General features: G+C 47.7%; 1 protein-coding gene across 2 annotated transcripts; it reads left to right on the top strand.

Moving 5' to 3' along the window:
• The first annotated feature begins 4227 nt into the window (after positions 1-4227).
• LOC140410201 (uncharacterized) lies at positions 4228-11334 on the top strand. 2 transcript variants are annotated; one of them, XM_072498173.1, is made up of 2 exons: positions 4228-4276; positions 6689-11334. In XM_072498173.1, exon 2 carries the CDS (start codon positions 6981-6983, stop codon positions 7881-7883), a length of 903 nt encoding a protein of 300 aa, XP_072354274.1. In that variant the 5' UTR covers positions 4228-4276; positions 6689-6980; the 3' UTR covers positions 7884-11334. The 2 variants fall into 2 exon arrangements, with proteins under 2 accessions (XP_072354274.1, XP_072354272.1); XM_072498171.1 differs by having other exon boundaries at positions 4233-4319.
• Positions 11335-18049: the final 6715 nt, after the last annotated feature.

Below are 18049 nucleotides of genomic sequence, written 5' to 3'. Positions count from 1 at the left end.
ACAAATTGGGTACTCTAAATTTTTTTTTTTAATGTTTTTTTATGACTTGTGGTAGTTAAATTTGCTGAAGACACAAAGATAAGTCGGAGGTATAAGTTGTGGAAAGGGCTTAAGGGGTCTCAAAGGGATATAGATAGGCTAAGTGAGTCGGCATAAAAATTGACACAGGGCCTACAGAACGTACAGTGCAGAAGGAGGCCATTCGGCCCATCGAGTCTGCACCGACCCACTTAAGCCCTCACTTCCAGCCTTTCCCCGTAACCCAATAACCCCATCCTAACCTCTTTTTGGTCACTCATGGCCAATCCACCTAACCTGCATGTCTTTGGGCTGTGGGAAGAAACCGGAGCACCCGGTTTCCTCCCACGGGGAGAACGTGCAGACTCCAATTCGGGTATAATTCGGGAAAATGTGAACTTGTTCACATTGGCAGGAAGAATAGAAAAGCAGCAAATTAATTTAATGGAGAGAGATTGCCTCTGTGGTACGGTACATCTGGTTGTCCTGGTATATGAGTCACAAAAGGTTAGCATGCAGTGAGTAGGAAGACAAATGAAAGATTGGAGTTTATTGCAAAGGGGATGAAATATAAAGTACGGATGATTTGCTCCAGATGTACAGAGCACTGGTGAGACCACATCTGGACGTCGCGCACTGTTCTGGTCTCCTTACATTAAAAGAAAAATTGTATTAGAAGCAGATGAGAAAAAAAATCACTTGATGATTCCTGGGATGAAGGGGCAATCCTATGAGGAAAGGTGGACGTGTTGTGTCGGTATCGAAGAATGAGAGGGGATCTTATTGAAGCATCTCAGATCCTTAGTGGGCCTTACAGGATGAATGCTGAGAGGATTTTTTTTCTTACGGGATAAACTGAAACAAGGGGATATAGTTTACAAATAAACTATATTTAAGACGGAGGTGAGGAGAACTTTTCAATCTCTCAGAGTGTGTTAGTCTGTTGAATTTTCTTCCTCCGAGCACCTGAGGCTGTGTCATTGCATATATTTTTAAAAATAAATTTAGTGTACCCAATTCATTTTTTCCAATTTAAGGGGCAATTTAGCGTGGCCAATCCACCTGCCCTGCACATCTTTGGATTGTGGGGGCGAAACCCACGCAAACACGGGGAGAATGTGCAAACTCCACACGGACAGTGACCCAGTGCCAGGTTCGAACCTGGGACCTTGGCGCCGTGAGGCAGCAGTGCTAACCACTGCACCACCGTGCTGCCCGTCATTGAATATTTTTAACACAGTCAGATGGATTCTTGACTAGCAAAGGAGTCAAAGGTTACAGGGGGTACACAGTAGGGTCGGGGGTCACAGTCAGATCAGCTATGATTTTATCAATTAACCGAGCTGGCTCGAGGGATTCAGCGGCTGATTCCTGCTCCTAATTCTATGTTCGTGTAATTACCTGTTAATTTCAGACTGGAAACTTCAACCCGCTGTTTCACTTTGTCAGGGACAGATCCCAGCTTGACACCATTCTCTGATTTGACAGCACGTTTCCAGCATTCACCATTGTTCATCCTGACTCTGGTGCAGGGAAAAAGTCAGCCTGAGTCAGAAGTTTGAATCGCAAGACGGGGTTTATTGTCTGAAGCTCCAGGGAGAACAGCGGGCCGGCGTTAAAAGACAGCACGGTCCACACTGAACTCAAAATACATACAGAAAGGCTTTAACTTATATAGTACAGATTTCTTACAAGTTTTGTCGGGCTTTCTGGTTCTGACGTCAATACCATGCATTTTAATAGGATTTATTTAGGTTCACAATAGAGCTCCCTTTAACTAGATTAAATTATTTAGGTTCACAATAGAGCTCCCTTTAACTAGATTAAATTATTTAGGTTCACAATAGAGCTCCCTTTAACTAGATTAAATTATTTAGGTTCACAATAGAGCTCCCTTTAACTAGATTAAATTATTTAGGTTCACAATAGAGCTCCCTTTAACTAGATTAAATGGTGATGGCTTTTGGGTGGGGGTTGAGATATGTTCCGGGTTTCATAACGAGGTGTTAAATGCAGGCTTTGTATTGATTGGGAATACTTTATTGTCCTAATAGGATCTGTGTCTGTGCTTTTTAAGTGTGGTCTTTCTGTGCGACCCATCTGATTTAACCCTTTGCCTGCCTGTTTCTGGTACAGTGTCAGCCATGATTTATGGTCTTGACCCGTTGTCCCGAATTTTCCCCTTACAACTCTAAACCCAGTTGTAAAGGAGCTTCTGTTCCATGTCTCGGAGCTCTGAACCATGGAATGAAGTGGCTGGGACATGTTTCTAACACACCTCTGGGTTAATCCACACGTTCAGCCACGGATGTGATTTAACAGCAGCAATAGCAGCAGAACCCAAACCCAGCCATCACTCGTGAGGTTGCTGGTGCCTAAGCAGTTGGGATGAGTCAGTGAATTATTTTCCACCGACGGAGCAGGTGAATGGTTTCTCCCCAGTGTGAACACATAGCTGAATTTCTAGGTCGGGTGTCTAATAGAAATCCATGGTTTCTCCATCGGTGTCCTTGTGTCTCTCCAGGTTGGACAATCAATTGAAACCTTGTTGACTCACAGAACACATTCCCATCTCTTCGCTGTGAATGGTGTGCTGTTTTCTCAGGCTCACCGGTCAGGTACTCCACAGGTCCAGTGGTGGCGGCCCTGACAGTGTGGGGACAGTGGCGGCAGCACATGGAGCTGGAGGAGGCCTCGGTTTGGGCACCGATATGTGAGAATCATCAGTTTGTTCTGGGGCGGCTGGATGGGAGGTTTCGGAGCAGGCAGTGGGCGGGGATCGAGCGGTTTGGGGATTTGTTCATCGGAGGCGGCTTTCTTTGCTTGGAAGAGTTGGAGGGGGAATTTGAGCTGCCCGGTGGGAATGGGTTCCGGTATTTGCAGGTGAGGGACTTTGTGCGTAGGCAAGTATCAACCTTTCTGCACCTGCCGACCCAGGGGCTACAAGATAAGGTGATGTCAAAAAGAGGGTTAGTGGAGGGGAAGGTGTCAGAAGTTTATAAGGAACTGATGGACTGGGAGGGAGCCTCGATAGGGGAGGTGAAGCGTAAGCCGGAGGAAGAGTTGGGTAGGGTCTGGAGGCTGGGCTATGGGAGGTTGCCCTGAGGAGAGTTAATGCATCCTCATTGTGCGCTAGGCATAGCCTTATTCAGTTTTAAGGTGGTCCACAGGACACATATGACTGTGGCCTTAATGAGCAGGTTTTTTGAGGGGGTGGAGAATAGATGTGGGCGGTGCGCGTGAGGGCCCGCGAATCATGGCCATGTTTTGGGCTTGTCTGAAGCTTGGGATATTCTGGCAGGGGTTTGCTGACGTAATGTCGGAGGTTCTGAAAGTAAGGATGGTTCCGAGTCCAGAGGTGGCAATTTTTGGTGCGTCAGAAGTCCCAGGGGTCCAGGGGGCGAGAGAGGCTGATGCCTTGGGTTTTGCCTCCGTGGTAGCCCAGAGATGGATCTTGTTAGAATGGAGGGGATCAGACCCCCCAAAGTCGGGGGTGTGGGCGAGTGACCTGGCAGGGTTTCTCAGGCTAGAGAAATTAAAGTTCGCCTTGAGGGGCTCGGTGGAAGGGTTTGCCTGGAGGTGGTAGCCATTTTTCGACTTCTTTCGGAAAAATTAAGCTGTCAGCAGATGTGGGGGGGGGGGGGTTAAAAGGAGGGATGAGGAGTTGGATAAGGAGGGGGCAGGTTGGTGGGGAATTATTTTTTGTTGTGCTGGTAATGTGTAGCCATGTTGGCTGGTTTGGGTTGCTGTTCATTGTGTTAAAATTTAAAATTCAAATGCCTCCATAAAATATTTTTCAAACAAATAATTCTTCACAACTGTGTGTTTCCAGCACTCTAATTTCATCTTAAACTATAATTGGTGCAAATGTTATTGTTCAAACAGATATCTGATGTGAATCTGATTTCAGGCCTTCCTCTGAACACCTCACAAACTGACCACCAAGCCATTGTCCAGTCCCTCACCAAAGACCCGGATGGAAAATCACCACCACAAGATGGCGGCCGCCGGGTCTGTCAGGGGAGAGGTAGCCCCGCCCACTCCCTCACCAAGATGGCCGCCCCCCCCCCCCTTCCTGCGTTCAGCTCCTTGAACAAAGCTCCTCTGCTAAGATGGCGGCCGGTGAGATCGGGCACAGTGCGCAGGTGCAGTGTGGGAGGGTGTGCTCTGAGCATGCTCAGTAGGGGCGGGGGATGGTGTGAGCACAGGTGAGGGAATGGACACCGCGGCCGGACTGGGAGCTTTCTCCATTGCTGGGGTAGGCCTGAGGCCCCGAATAGGCCGTGTTTTCCCCGGGGGGGGTGAGTTGGAAAGCGAGTCCCAGGCTGGGTTCAGTTCGTAGAGCCTTTTAAAAAAAAAAAACACATTTTACATCATCTGTGAAAAGACCTATCGAGATAACAATCACTTGATGCATTTCTGATGAGAATTTAAATTACTGACAAATCAACATAATATTTTGGGGAAGGATCACTCCTAAAGTTTTTTTAAAATATAAAGTTAGAGTTCCCAATTTTTTTTTTTTCCCCAATGAAGGGGCAATTTAGTGTGGCCAATCGAAATGAAATAGAACATAGAAAATACAGCACAGAACAGGCCCTTCAGCCCACGATGTTGTTCCGAACCTTTGTCCTCGATTAAGAACAAATTAATCTACACCCCATCATTCTACCGTAATCCATGTACCTATCCAATAGCCGCTTGAAGGTCCCCAATGTTTCCGACTCAACTACTTCCACAGGCAGTGCATTCCATGCCCCCACTACTCTGGGTAAAGAACCTACCTCTGATATCCCTCCTATATCTTCCACCTTTCACCTTAAATTTATGTCCCCTTGTAATGGTTTGTTCTACCCGGGGAAAAAGTCTCTGACTGTCTATCTATTCCCCTGATCATCTTCTAAACCTCGATCAATTCACCCCTCATCCTGCTCCGTTCTAACGAGAAAAGGCCTAGCACCCTCAACCTTTCCTTGTAAGACCTACTCTTCATTCCAGGCAACATCCTGGTAAATCTTTGCACCTTTTCCAAAGCTTCCACATCCTTCCTAAAATGAGATGAAAATCACTTCTTGTTACAAGTCAGCTTCAAATGAAGTTCCTGTGAAAAGCCCCTAGTCGCCACATTCCGCCGCCTGTTCGGAGAGGCTGGTAAGGGAATTGAACCCACGCTGCTGGCTGTCTTGGTCTGCTTTAAAAACCAGCTATTTAGCCATGTGCTAAACCAGCCCCTTATCCATCCATCTAACCAATCCATCTAGCCTGCACGTCTTTGGGTTGTGTGGGTGAGACCCACACAGACACGGGGAGAATGTGCAAACTCCACACGGATAGTGACCCAGGGCCGGGATTCGAATCCGGCTCCTCAGCGCTGTGAGACAGCAGTACTAACCACATGCCATCCTGGATCAGTCCTAAAATGATCAGATTTCAGTTTTATTTCAAAATGTAATTGAGATGGGAGCAAATGGTAAAATGAGGTATGAGACACCAGCTCTCTCACTTTATAATAATCGCTTATTGTCACAAGTAGGCTTCAGAACATAGAACAGAGAACATACAGTGCAGAAGGAGGCCAGTCGGCCCATCGAGTCTGTAACCGAACCGAACCCTCACTTCCACCCTATCCCTGTAACCTAATAACCCCTCCTTACCTTTTTGGATCATTAAGGGCAATTTATCATGTCCAATCCACCTAACCTGTACGTCTTTGGACTGTGGGAGGAAACCGGAGCACCTAGAGGAAACCCACGCAGACGCGGGGAGAACGTGCAGACTCCGCACAGACAGTGACCCAGCAGGGTATCGAACCTGGGACCCTGGCACTGTGAAGCCACAGTGCTAATCACTTGTGCTGCCGTGCTGCCTATAAATGAAGTTGCTCTTAAAAGCCCCCAGTCGCCACATTCCGGTGTCTGTTCGGGGAGGCCGGTACGGGAATTGAACCCACGCTGCTGGCATTACAAGCCAGCTGTTTAGCCCACTGTGCTAAACCTGCCCCTGTGTCAGTCTCTGCTTTTGTGCCTCTGCAGGAAGTATTCACTCTGGTTTTGTGGGACAAATAAATGCAGCTTTTTGTGGGAATAGGCCCATGGTAACAGTCACCATGTTGCTTCAACAGAGAACAGAGCAAGTGTGTGGTCAGTGTGGGAATGGCACAGAGAGTGGGAGGAGTGAAAATTATTGACTTGTTAATATTACTCTCACTCTGCACACTGGATGGAGAACTGAATTCAGGGGGGCACGGCGGTGCAATGGTTAGCACTGATGCCTACGGCGCTGAGGATCCGGGTTCGATCCCGGGTCACTGTCTGTATGGAGTTTGCACATTCTCCCTGTGTCTGTGTGGGTCTCACCCACACAATCCAAAGATGTGCCGATTAGGTGGATTAGCCACGCTAAATTGCCCCTTAATTGGAAAAAAAAAACCGGGGTACTCTAAATTTATAAAATTTTTAAAAAGGAACTGAATTCTGCCTGAGTGGTAGGATTTGGGGAGCTCGGAGTGTCGACCTAAAATTGTGTGATGAGTTTGGATTGTTTGAATTTCAGTCCAGGGCAGTGGGAGAGTGTGTGTGATGAGGATTTACTGGGTAAACAAGAGGAAAAGAATGTTCCTTAGAAACTAGACTTGTCTGTTCTGAACTGGTTTTGTGAACTCCTTTTCCAGGGCATTAGAAGTGGAGGATGTACAGACTGGAAACTTAAACCAAACGTCACATCAACGTCTTAACAGTGTCACTCGATTCATCATGCCCTTTTGGCGTTTGACAGTGGAAGGAGGAATATTTTCCTGTTCTGTCTGCGGATGAAGATTTCATAATTAAATGTGACTGGAAAAGCACCAAAACCCCCACATATACCGGAGTGAGAGTGTTCCAGTCTACTGACTGTGGAAAGAGCTTTAGCGAGTTATTCTTTATAAAAAGAAAGGAACAGTATTCAGAGTGGGGAAAATACAGATGTGTGTTCTGTCTGTGAATGAAGCCTCTAAACTGGAGAAACGTAAGGACACCGGCACCATGGAGAAACCGTGGACATGTGGGGACTGTGGGAAGGGATTCTATTATCCATCCCAGCTGGAAAGCCATCGACGCAGTCACACCGGGGAAAAGCCGTTCATCTGCTCCATGTGTGGGAAGGGCTTTACTCAGTCATTCTGCCTGCAGTCACACCAGCGAGCTCACACGGAGGAGAGACCATTCTGCTGCACTTACTGTGGGAAGAGGTTCAGGTGTTCATCCAACCTCACTGCACACCAGCGAATTCACACTGGAGAGAGACCATTCACCTGCTCAATGTGTGGGAAGGGATTCACCCAGTCAGCTACTCTGCTGACACACCAACGGGTTCACACTGGGGAGAGACCGTTCACCTGCTCCAAGTGTGGGAAAGGATTCATTGATACTTCCCAGTTGCTGACACATCAACGCGTTCACACTGGGGAGAGACCATTCATCTGCTCCAAGTGTGGGAAAGGATTTGCTCAGTTCAACAACCTGAGGAGACATCAGCGAAGTCACACCGGGGAGAGGCCATTCATATGCGCTATATGTGAGAATGGCTTCACTCACTCATTTAACCTGCTGACACACCAGCGAATCCACACTGGGGAGAGACCGTACACCTGCTCCGTGTGTGGGAAGGGTTTCGCTCAGTCATCAACCTTGCTGAGACACCAGCGGATTCACACTGGGGAGAGACCGTTCACCTGCTCCGTGTGTGGGAAGGGATTCACTCGGTCTTCTCACCTGGTGACACACCAGCGAATCCACACTGGAGAGAGGCCATTCACATGTTCTGTTTGTGGGAAAGGGTTCACTCAGTCACAACATTTGCTGTCACACCAGCGGGTTCATAAGTGACAGCAGGGGTCGGATGCTGATGATATTGCTGCTGTGCATGCTGTCCAGGATTGAGAGTTTAACTGTAATTACTTTGTTCCTTCTAATCGGCGCGAGTGAGCCCTCCACCCCAGAAGCCTCGGAGGAACTTGTATCTGAGATCACCACTGCAGACGTCAGAGCAGCCTTCTCGAAGGTCAACCCACGGAAATCCACTGGCCCGGCTAGCGTACCTGGACGGGCACTCAGGTCTTGTGCCGATCAGCTGGCGGGGCTATTCGCAGACATCTTCAACCTCTCTTTACAACAATCTGAGGTCCCTCTCTGCTTCAAGAAGACAACCATCATCCCTGTACCAAAGAAAAGCCAAGCAGCGTGCCAAAGAAAAGCCAGGCAGCGTGCCTTAATCACTATCGTCCAGTGGCTCTGACATCCATCATTATAAAGTGCTTTGAAAGGTTAGTCATGGCATGAATCAACTCCAGCCTCCCGGATTCCTTGACCCACTTAGTTCGCTTACCGCTGCAACAGGTCCTCAGCAGACGCCATCTCCCTGGCCCTGCACTCAACCCTGGAACACCGAGATAACAAAGACACCTATGGCAGACTCCTATTTATTGACTACAGCTCAGCTTTCAACACCATCATTCCGACGGAACTCATCTCTAAACTCCGTGGCCTTGGCCTCAACTCCTCCCTCTGCGACTGGAGATGCTGAAAACCCAAAATAAAAACCTTAAAACTCAGTGGGTCTAGCAGCATGTGTGGAGCGAGTAAACGGAATTAACATTTCAAGTTGAATGTGGCACTTCTTCCTGATCCCTGAAGAAGTAACATGAGGGCTTGATACGTTAACTGATCCTCTCTCCGCAGACGCTGCCAAACCTGCTGGGTTTTTCCAGCGTTTCTGTTTTTATTTCGGATTTGCAGCATCTGCAGTCTTTTTTTAACTTCACTGTCAAGTCGTTCTCTCTGATTAGAGACCTTCTATTTGTTCTCACTGCTGAAGAGTTTTAATCACACTAAATGTCTGACGAAATGTCAACTCACACTGGAAAGAAACCATTCTTCTGCACCGAATGTTGGAATGGATTCACTCAGTGGTCCAAACTGCTGACCCCCCGGCAGGCTCCCGTCTGACTGTATTCATTGGATTCTGTTGTTATCCTGGCCACTGTCTGAACCTGAACCAAACTGCTCATCGCCTCAGTGTGGCTTTCACCCTGAGCTGATTTCCTGACCCATATTTGCTCCATTCCCCAAGGCTGCGTCCTCCTCATATCTCCCGACTCTTTTTCCCAGGGTAGAGGGGTCAATTACTAAGGGGCATAGGTTTAAGGTGCGAGGGGCAAGGTTCAGAGCAGATGTGCGAGACAAGTTTTTTTACACACAGGGTAGTGGGTACCAGGAACTCGCTGCCGGAGGAGGTGGTGGAAGCAGGGACGATAGTGACGTTTAAGGGGCGTCTTGACAAATACATGAATAGGATGGGAATAGAGGGATACGGACCCCGGAACTGGAGAAGATTTTAGTTTAGTCGGGCAGCATGGTCAGCGCGGGCTTGGAGGGCCGAAGGGCCTGTTCCTGTGCTGTACTTTTCTTTGTTCTTTGACTCTCCTGCTCGTCCCATTTGCTGCTGAAAGTCCCATTTAGGTCTTCTCGTTCTGGACCCAAATATTAATTCAATGTGTTAGAAGGTTTACTATATTAATACCAGGAATTGACGTGTTGTCTGGGGGGGGGGGATGTTGGAGAGGTAAGGTTTGTATCCACTTGAGAATAAGAGGTGACTTGATCGAAGGCTTCATGATCCTGAAGGGTATTGACAGGGCGGATGGGGTGAGGATGTTTCCTCTTGTCAGAGTATCTAGACGTAGGGGGTCACTGTTTAAAAATAAAGGGTTGCTGAAGACAAAAGAAGATGTTTTTTTTTCCCACTCAGAGGGTTGTGAGACTCCAGAACTCTCAAATGTCAGTGCAAGCAGAATCTCTGAATATTTTGAAGGCAGAGCTAGATTCTTCATTAACAAGGGCAGTGCAGTAGCACAGTGGTTAGCACAATTGCTTCACAGCTCCAGGGTCCCAGGTTCGATTCCCGGCTTGGGTGACTGTCTGTGCGGAGTCTGCACATCCTCCCCGTGTGTGCGTGGGTTTCCTCCGGGTGCTCCGGTCTCCTCCCACAGTCCAAAGATGTGCAGGTTAGGTGGATTGGCCATGCCAAATTGCCCTTAGTGTTAGGTGGGGTTGCTGGGTTATGGGATAGGGTGGAGGCATGGGCTTAAGTGGGGTGCTCTTTCCTCAAGGCTGGTGCAGACTCGATGGGCCAAATGGCCTTCTTCTGCACTGTAAATTCTAAAAATTCTCTCATTTTCCAACCGCTGTTTATCCAGAACACCAGCACATTTTGAAAAAGTAGTTTGAAAATGTGGGCAAGGCCAGCATTTGTTCCCCATCCTGATGGTACCCGAATTGCGTGGCTTGTTGGACTATTTCAGGGAGCAGTTAAGAGTCAGCACATTGCTGTAGGTCTGGACAGACCAGGTAAGGATAATAGATTTCCTTCATCAAAAGGGGATTGATAGAGCTCTCCCCTATTGTTGGCAGGCTGGGTGCTGGGTTAAGATTAATATTTCTCCGCGTTTTTATTTTTGTTTCAATGCTTGCCGGTCTTTTTGCTCAAACCATTTTTAATGGGGATGGAGAGGCTGATTTTGTTGTTTGTGCGGGCAGGTAAAGTAGTAAGGCTTAGGTGGACGGTGTCAGAGAGGACGACAGTAGTGGAGGGGCTTGGCCCTTCTGAACTTGTTATATTATTATTGGGCAGTGAACGCTGAGAACGTGTGGGGTTGGAACAGGGAGATGAAGGCATTGTGGGTGAAGATGGAGGGTCCTGTAAGGGGTCGGGGTTATGGGCTGGCAACGGCGCCGCTTTGGTTGCCCTAGGAATGAATTTGGGGAGTCCGGTGTGGTGGCCACGTTGAAAATATGGAGGCACTCTTGGCAGCACTTGAAGTTGGGGGCGGGCATTGATACGAGGGAACCATGGGTTTGAGCCTGGGAGGGTGGATGCGAGGTTTCGGGGATGGGAGGATTGATGGGCAGTGGAAATAAAGGATCTGTTTCTAGAAGGATGGTTTTCGAGTTTGGAGGCATTTTAGGGGTTGGTCTTCACCACCATGTCAGTGGTCCCGCATGTGGACTGAGAGCCCTGGGGGCCTTGTTCGGCTTATCCGACTTGCGGGAGTTGTGGATGGGAGCGGGGACAGTCGTTTTAGCCTTCGCCTCGTTGATCGCTCGCAGGCAGGTCCTGTTGAGGTGGAGGTCACCCTGTGCCTCTGTATGGCTGGGGGAATCTAATGGAATTCTTGTATTTGGAAAAGGTGGAATTTGCTCTGAGGGGACGAGAGAGGGGTTCCACAAGAGATGCGGTCTGTTTGTATTGCATTTCGGGGAGCTGGTTGCTGCCAATTGCTGGGGGGAAGGGTGGGGGGGGGGGGGTCTGAGAGGTTTTGGGTTGGTTGTATTTTGTAAATCTTATGTTTTTTATGTGTTTAATTATTAAAATATAAATAAAAATAAATGTTATAAAAGTGGATTGATGAACAGATGGATTTTATGACAAAACAACTCTGGGTTTACAGTTTCGTGGTCACCATTACTGAAACTAGCTCTCAATTACAGATTGGATTCATTGATTTTAAATTCCACACTGGGATTTCAACCCATGTCCCCAGAGTGTTAGCCTGGGCGTCTGGTTTACTCATCCAGCTATATTACCACAGGACCTCCGACTCCCCAAATCCCAACCTGCAGTTAGTCCCATTTAACCATTACTCGACTTTGATTCCTGGTCTGTCAATAATAAAAGTCTCAAGATTTGTTTGAACAAATCCCTCCCTGGTCCCGCCCTTCCCCATCTCTATAACCACCTGCAGCCTGACATCCCTCCAAGATCTTACAATTCCTCCAATTCTGAACTCTTGCTCATCCCCAATTTTCATCACCTTACCAGTGCTAGAGGTGTATTCAGCTCCCTGGGCACGATACGCTGGATTCTTTCCCTAACCATCTCCACCTCAATTTGGCACCGATCCTTTAAAAGAGCACCCTACCTAGGCCCATTCCCCCGCCCTATCTCATAACCCCACCTCACCTTTTGCACACAAAGGCGCTAAGGGGCAATTTAGCTCGGCCAATCTACCTAATCTGAACAACTTTGGACTTTAAGAAGCTCCTTAAAAACCTGCCACTATGACTCCTTGCCTTTACTAATCTCTCATATTGTGTCTTGATGTTAAGGTTTGTTCGATAGCACACCTCTGGATGATTGACTATTAAAGGCATTCAATTAATACCAGTTGTTGTTGCTGATACAGTTAATCACATTCAGAATTGGACCATCTTCATTCTGATAGTGTATTTCTGCTGTTGTTAATCTGCAAATAACTGGGCTGGAGGTTAAAATTCTAGATTTATATCATAAATCAGTTTGGTTTCACACATACTGTTGGCTGGGTGGCTTCCTTCTGCACTGTATGTTCCATGTTACCGCTGCTGATATTCAGGTCCCGATGAATCGAGTGACTTTGTCAGATCTCAATGTGACGTTTGGTTTGAGATTTCTGACTGTAAATCCCCCCCCCCTTCTAATATCTCCCCTGTCAATGAAGTTTACAAAAGTCATCACTGTCAGTACAGGATAGAAATTCAGCAGACAACTTTCGTTTTTAATGGAACATTCTTTCCGCTCTCAAAAGCTGTTAAATCTCTCTCCAATCTGATCTCTGAAAGAGTCACAGATTCAGAACGTTAACTCTGTTTCTCACTCCACTTACGCTACCAGACCCAGAATCTTTCAGCATTTTATGTTTTCACTTTCTCCTTGCGGAGTCAGTACGTTCTCCCCGTGTGTGCGTGGGTTTCCTCCGGGTGCTCCGGTCTCCTCCCACAGTCCAAAGATGTGCAGGTTAGGTGGATTGGCCATGCCAAATTGCCCTTAGTGTTAGGTGGGGTTGCTGGGTTATGGGATAGGGTGGAGGCATGGGCTTAAGTGGGGTGCTCTTTCCTCAAGGCTGGTGCAGACTCGATGGGCCAAATGGCCTTCTTCTGCACTGTAAATTCTAAAAATTCTCTCATTTTCCAACCGTTGTTTATCCAGAACACCAGCACATTTTGAAAAAGTAGTTTGAAAATGTGGGCAAGGCCAGCATTTGTTCCCCATCCTGATGGTACCCGAATTGCGTGGCTTGTTGGACTATTTCAGGGAGCAGTTAAGAGTCAGCACATTGCTGTAGGTCTGGACAGACCAGGTAAGGATAATAGATTTCCTTCATCAAAAGGGGATTGATAGAGCTCTCCCCTATTGTTGGCAGGCTGGGTGCTGGGTTAAGATTAATATTTCTCCGCGTTTTTATTCTTGTTTCAATGCTTGCCGGTCTTTTTGCTCAAACCATTTTTAATGGGGATGGAGAGGCTGATTTTGTTGTTTGTGCGGGCAGGTAAAGTAGTAAGGCTTAGGTGGACGGTGTCAGAGAGGACGACAGTAGTGGAGGGGCTTGGCCCTTCTGAACTTGTTATATTATTATTGGGCAGTGAACGCTGAGAACGTGTGGGGTTGGAACAGGGAGATGAAGGCATTGTGGGTGAAGATGGAGGGTCCTGTAAGGGGTCGGGGTTATGGGCTGGCAACGGCGCCGCTTTGGTTGCCCTAGGAATGAATTTGGGGAGTCCGGTGTGGTGGCCACGTTGAAAATATGGAGGCACTCTTGGCAGCACTTGAAGTTGGGGGCGGGCATTGATACGAGGGAACCATGGGTTTGAGCCTGGGAGGGTGGATGCGAGGTTTCGGGGATGGGAGGATTGATGGGCAGTGGAAATAAAGGATCTGTTTCTAGAAGGATGGTTTTCGAGTTTGGAGGCATTTTAGGGGTTGGTCTTCACCACCATGTCAGTGGTCCCGCATGTGGACTGAGAGCCCTGGGGGCCTTGTTCGGCTTATCCGACTTGCGGGAGTTGTGGATGGGAGCGGGGACAGTCGTTTTAGCCTTCGCCTCGTTGATCGCTCGCAGGCAGGTCCTGTTGAGGTGGAGGTCACCCTGTGCCTCTGTATGGCTGGGGGAATCTAATGGAATTCTTGTATTTGGAAAAGGTGGAATTTGCTCTGAGGGGACGAGAGAGGGGTTCCACAAGAGATGCGGTCTGTTTGTATTGCATTTCGGGGAGCTGGTTGCTGCCAATTGCTGGGGGGAAGGGTGGGGGGGGGGGGGTCTGAGAGGTTTTGGGTTGGTTGTATTTTGTAAATCTTATGTTTTTTATGTGTTTAATTATTAAAATATAAATAAAAATAAATGTTATAAAAGTGGATTGATGAACAGATGGATTTTATGACAAAACAACTCTGGGTTTACAGTTTCGTGGTCACCATTACTGAAACTAGCTCTCAATTACAGATTGGATTCATTGATTTTAAATTCCACACTGGGATTTCAACCCATGTCCCCAGAGTGTTAGCCTGGGCGTCTGGTTTACTCATCCAGCTATATTACCACAGGACCTCCGACTCCCCAAATCCCAACCTGCAGTTAGTCCCATTTAACCATTACTCGACTTTGATTCCTGGTCTGTCAATAATAAAAGTCTCAAGATTTGTTTGAACAAATCCCTCCCTGGTCCCGCCCTTCCCCATCTCTATAACCACCTGCAGCCTGACATCCCTCCAAGATCTTACAATTCCTCCAATTCTGAACTCTTGCTCATCCCCAATTTTCATCACCTTACCAGTGCTAGAGGTGTATTCAGCTCCCTGGGCACGATACGCTGGATTCTTTCCCTAACCATCTCCACCTCAATTTGGCACCGATCCTTTAAAAGAGCACCCTACCTAGGCCCATTCCCCCGCCCTATCTCATAACCCCACCTCACCTTTTGCACACAAAGGCGCTAAGGGGCAATTTAGCACGGCCAATCTACCTAATCTGAACATCTTTGGACTTTAAGAAGCTCCTTAAAAACCTGCCACTATGACTCCTTGCCTTTACTAATCTCTCATATTGTGTCTTGATGTTAAGGTTTGTTCGATAGCACACCTCTGGATGATTGACTATTAAAGGCATTCAATTAATACCAGTTGTTGTTGCTGATACAGTTAATCACATTCAGAATTGGACCATCTTCATTCTGATAGTGTATTTCTGCTGTTGTTAATCTGCAAATAACTGGGCTGGAGGTTAAAATTCTAGATTTATATCATAAATCAGTTTGGTTTCACACATACTAAGGTGGCTTCCTTCTGCACTGTATATCCATGTTACCGCTGCTGATATTCAGGTCCCGATGAATCGAGTGACTTTGTCAGATCTCAATGTGACGTTTGGTTTGAGATTTCTGACTGTAAATCCCCCCCCCCTTCTAATATCTCCCCTGTCAATGAAGTTTACAAAAGTCATCACTGTCAGTACAGGATAGAAATTCAGCAGACAACTTTCGTTTTTAATGGAACATTCTTTCCGCTCTCAAAAGCTGTTAAATCTCTCTCCAATCTGATCTCTGAAAGAGTCACACAGATTCAGAACGTTAACTCTGTTTCTCACTCCACTTACGCTACCAGACCCAGAATCTTTCAGCATTTTATGTTTTCACTTTCTCCTTGCGGAGTCAGTACGTTCTCCCCCGTGTCTGCGTGGGTTTCCTCCCACAAGCCTCGAAAGACGTGCTGTTAGGTCATTTGGACATTCCGAGTTCTCCCTCTGTGAACCCAAACAGGCGCCGGAATGTGGCGACGAGGGGCTTTTCACAGTAACCTCATTGCAGTGTTAATGTAAGCCTACTTGTGACAATAAAGATTGTTATTATTAAAAGACAGCGAATGTGGAAAAGGTGAGACGACGGTGAGGAGGGGAGGGGTAAAATTGGGTCAGGTTAGAGGAGGAGTCGTGCGAGGCGATGAACCTGAGAGCCCTTGTGACTGCCCCGCTGCCGTTTACCCCGAGGAAGTACACGAGCGGTCCGGTGCTGAGTCGTCCATAAGAATTTGGAATCAGCCGAGGAGGCACTTTAAACTGGGACACATGCGTTCCCTCGGGTACCAGAATATACGCTTTTGGAGAAAATATTGCTCCCGTATGAAGGGGGGATGATATATGGATGGTTGGGAGAGCAGGGCATGACCTTCGTGAAAAGGATCAAACGGAAGTGGGAGGAGGAGTTGGGGTGGGGGATAGGATGGAGCCTTTGGTGAGAAGTAATGCGCCGAGTGAACTCAACCTCCTCCTGTGCAAGGATGAGTTTTATACAATTTGGGCAACTATATGGGGAGCACGGTAGCATAGTCGATAGCACAGTTGCTTCACAGCTCCAGGGTCCCAGGTTCGATTCCTGGCTGGGGAAACCGTGTGGAGTGTAGCCATCCGGGGTGGCCACTTCCCGATTACAAAATGGACACTTTGCAAAGATTGCAGGGAAAATGGACAATGCTGAGAAAACAAGCGGGTTCAGAGCTTGTCTGTATATTGGAGCCGCAGCTCCCAGACAAGACCAAAACTGTAGGCCCATTAGCATACTAATGGCCCATCTCCGGGAACAAAAGAGTAACATTTGAGTAACCGATACCAGAGGTGACCGAACAAAGCAGGCCAACGGCCACCTAGGACACACCCCAGCCATCAGGGCACCCACCCCTTTATTGGATGAAATCAAGAGGAATGATCAAGAAACGGCCCAATTGATTGGGGCCAAGTTCAAGGCCCGCCCAAAAGAGCGCAAAGCCCCTTTGGGTATAAGAAGGAGCCCCCAAGAGAGAATTGTTCTCTTGGCTCCGCTCTCACCGAGGAGAGACCTGTCCACCAGTTGCACCAGAAGCAAGTAAGTCCAAGTTCAACGCTCGCTACCAGATGACGACCTTAGCTGTTCCCCTTCACCAGTTCGACCTCAGAACCGAACAACGGCCATTGTTCCTCTGACTGAGTGGGCGCCCAAAGCTAAGTATAGGCTTTAGCAGTAGTGATAGTTTAGTCTGTAGAGTTTCGTGCATGAGTATATTTAACTGTGTGTGTAAATAAATAAGCATTGACTTTGAACTAACTAACTGGTGTATCGAGTCTTTGATCAGTATTCGGGTTTGAACCTTGTGGCGGTATCGAAAGATACCTGCCGACTCTAGAGCAAACGTAATTAGAATTGAGGCAGGCGACCATATTGACCGCCATATTCGGAGCCAACCAAAGAGAGCTACAGGAGTTTGCACGTTCTCCCTGTCTCTGCTCCGGGTTTCCTCCCACAGTCCAAAGACGTGCAGGTTAGGTGGATTGGCCATGCTAAATTACCCTTCGTGTCCAAAAAATAGGTTAAGTGGGGTTACTGGGTTGCGGGGATAGGGTGGAGGTGTGGGCTTGAGGGTGCTCTTTCCAAGAGCTGGTGCAGACTCGATGGGCCGAATGGCCTGCACTGTAATTTCTACGATTCGATGATTTAAGGTGGTGCATAGGATCTACATGACTCGGGGGGCCCGGGTGAGTGGGTTTTTCCTGGAGGTGGTGAACAGGTGCGAGAGGTGTGGGAAGGGACCGGTGAAACATGCCCATATGTTCCGGGGCTGTGAGGAGTTGGAGAACTTTTGGGAGGCGGAGTTTCGGAACCTATCGAGGATTGTAGGGTTTGAGATGAAGCCGGTTCCTATGGTGGCGATCTTTGGGATGTTGGAGGTGCTGATGTCGTGGACTCGGCCTCTCTGATTGCCCGGATACTTTTGAATTGGAGTTCGGCTACTTGGATACTTTTGAATTCCGTGGAACAAAGGGACCTTGTGTTTGTCCAGAGATCTCTGAAGGCGGAAGGGCAGGTTAATAGGATGGTGAAAAAAGCATAAGGGACACTCACCTTTATCAATCGAGGCATAGATTACAAAAGCAGGGAGATCATGTTGGGGTTGTACAGAACTTTGTTGAGGCCACAGCTGGAGTACTGTGCAATGCTTGTCGCCACATTCTAGGAAGGATGTGATTGCACTGGAGGGCGTGCAGAGGCGATTGCCCAGGTTGTTGCCTGGGATGGAACTTTATGTTATGAAGAGAGATTGGATCGGCTTGGGTTGTTTTCGCTGGAGCAGAGAAGATTGAGGGATGAAAGCATAAAAGTAAATTACTGCGGATGCTGGAAACTGCAACCAAAAGAGAAAATGCTGGAAAATCTCA

The sequence above is a fragment of the Scyliorhinus torazame genome, chromosome 4 (genome assembly GCF_047496885.1).
Source record: "Scyliorhinus torazame isolate Kashiwa2021f chromosome 4, sScyTor2.1, whole genome shotgun sequence".
NCBI classification, from domain to species: domain Eukaryota; kingdom Metazoa; phylum Chordata; class Chondrichthyes; order Carcharhiniformes; family Scyliorhinidae; genus Scyliorhinus; species Scyliorhinus torazame.
This window is presented reverse-complemented; position numbering and strand designations above follow the sequence as displayed.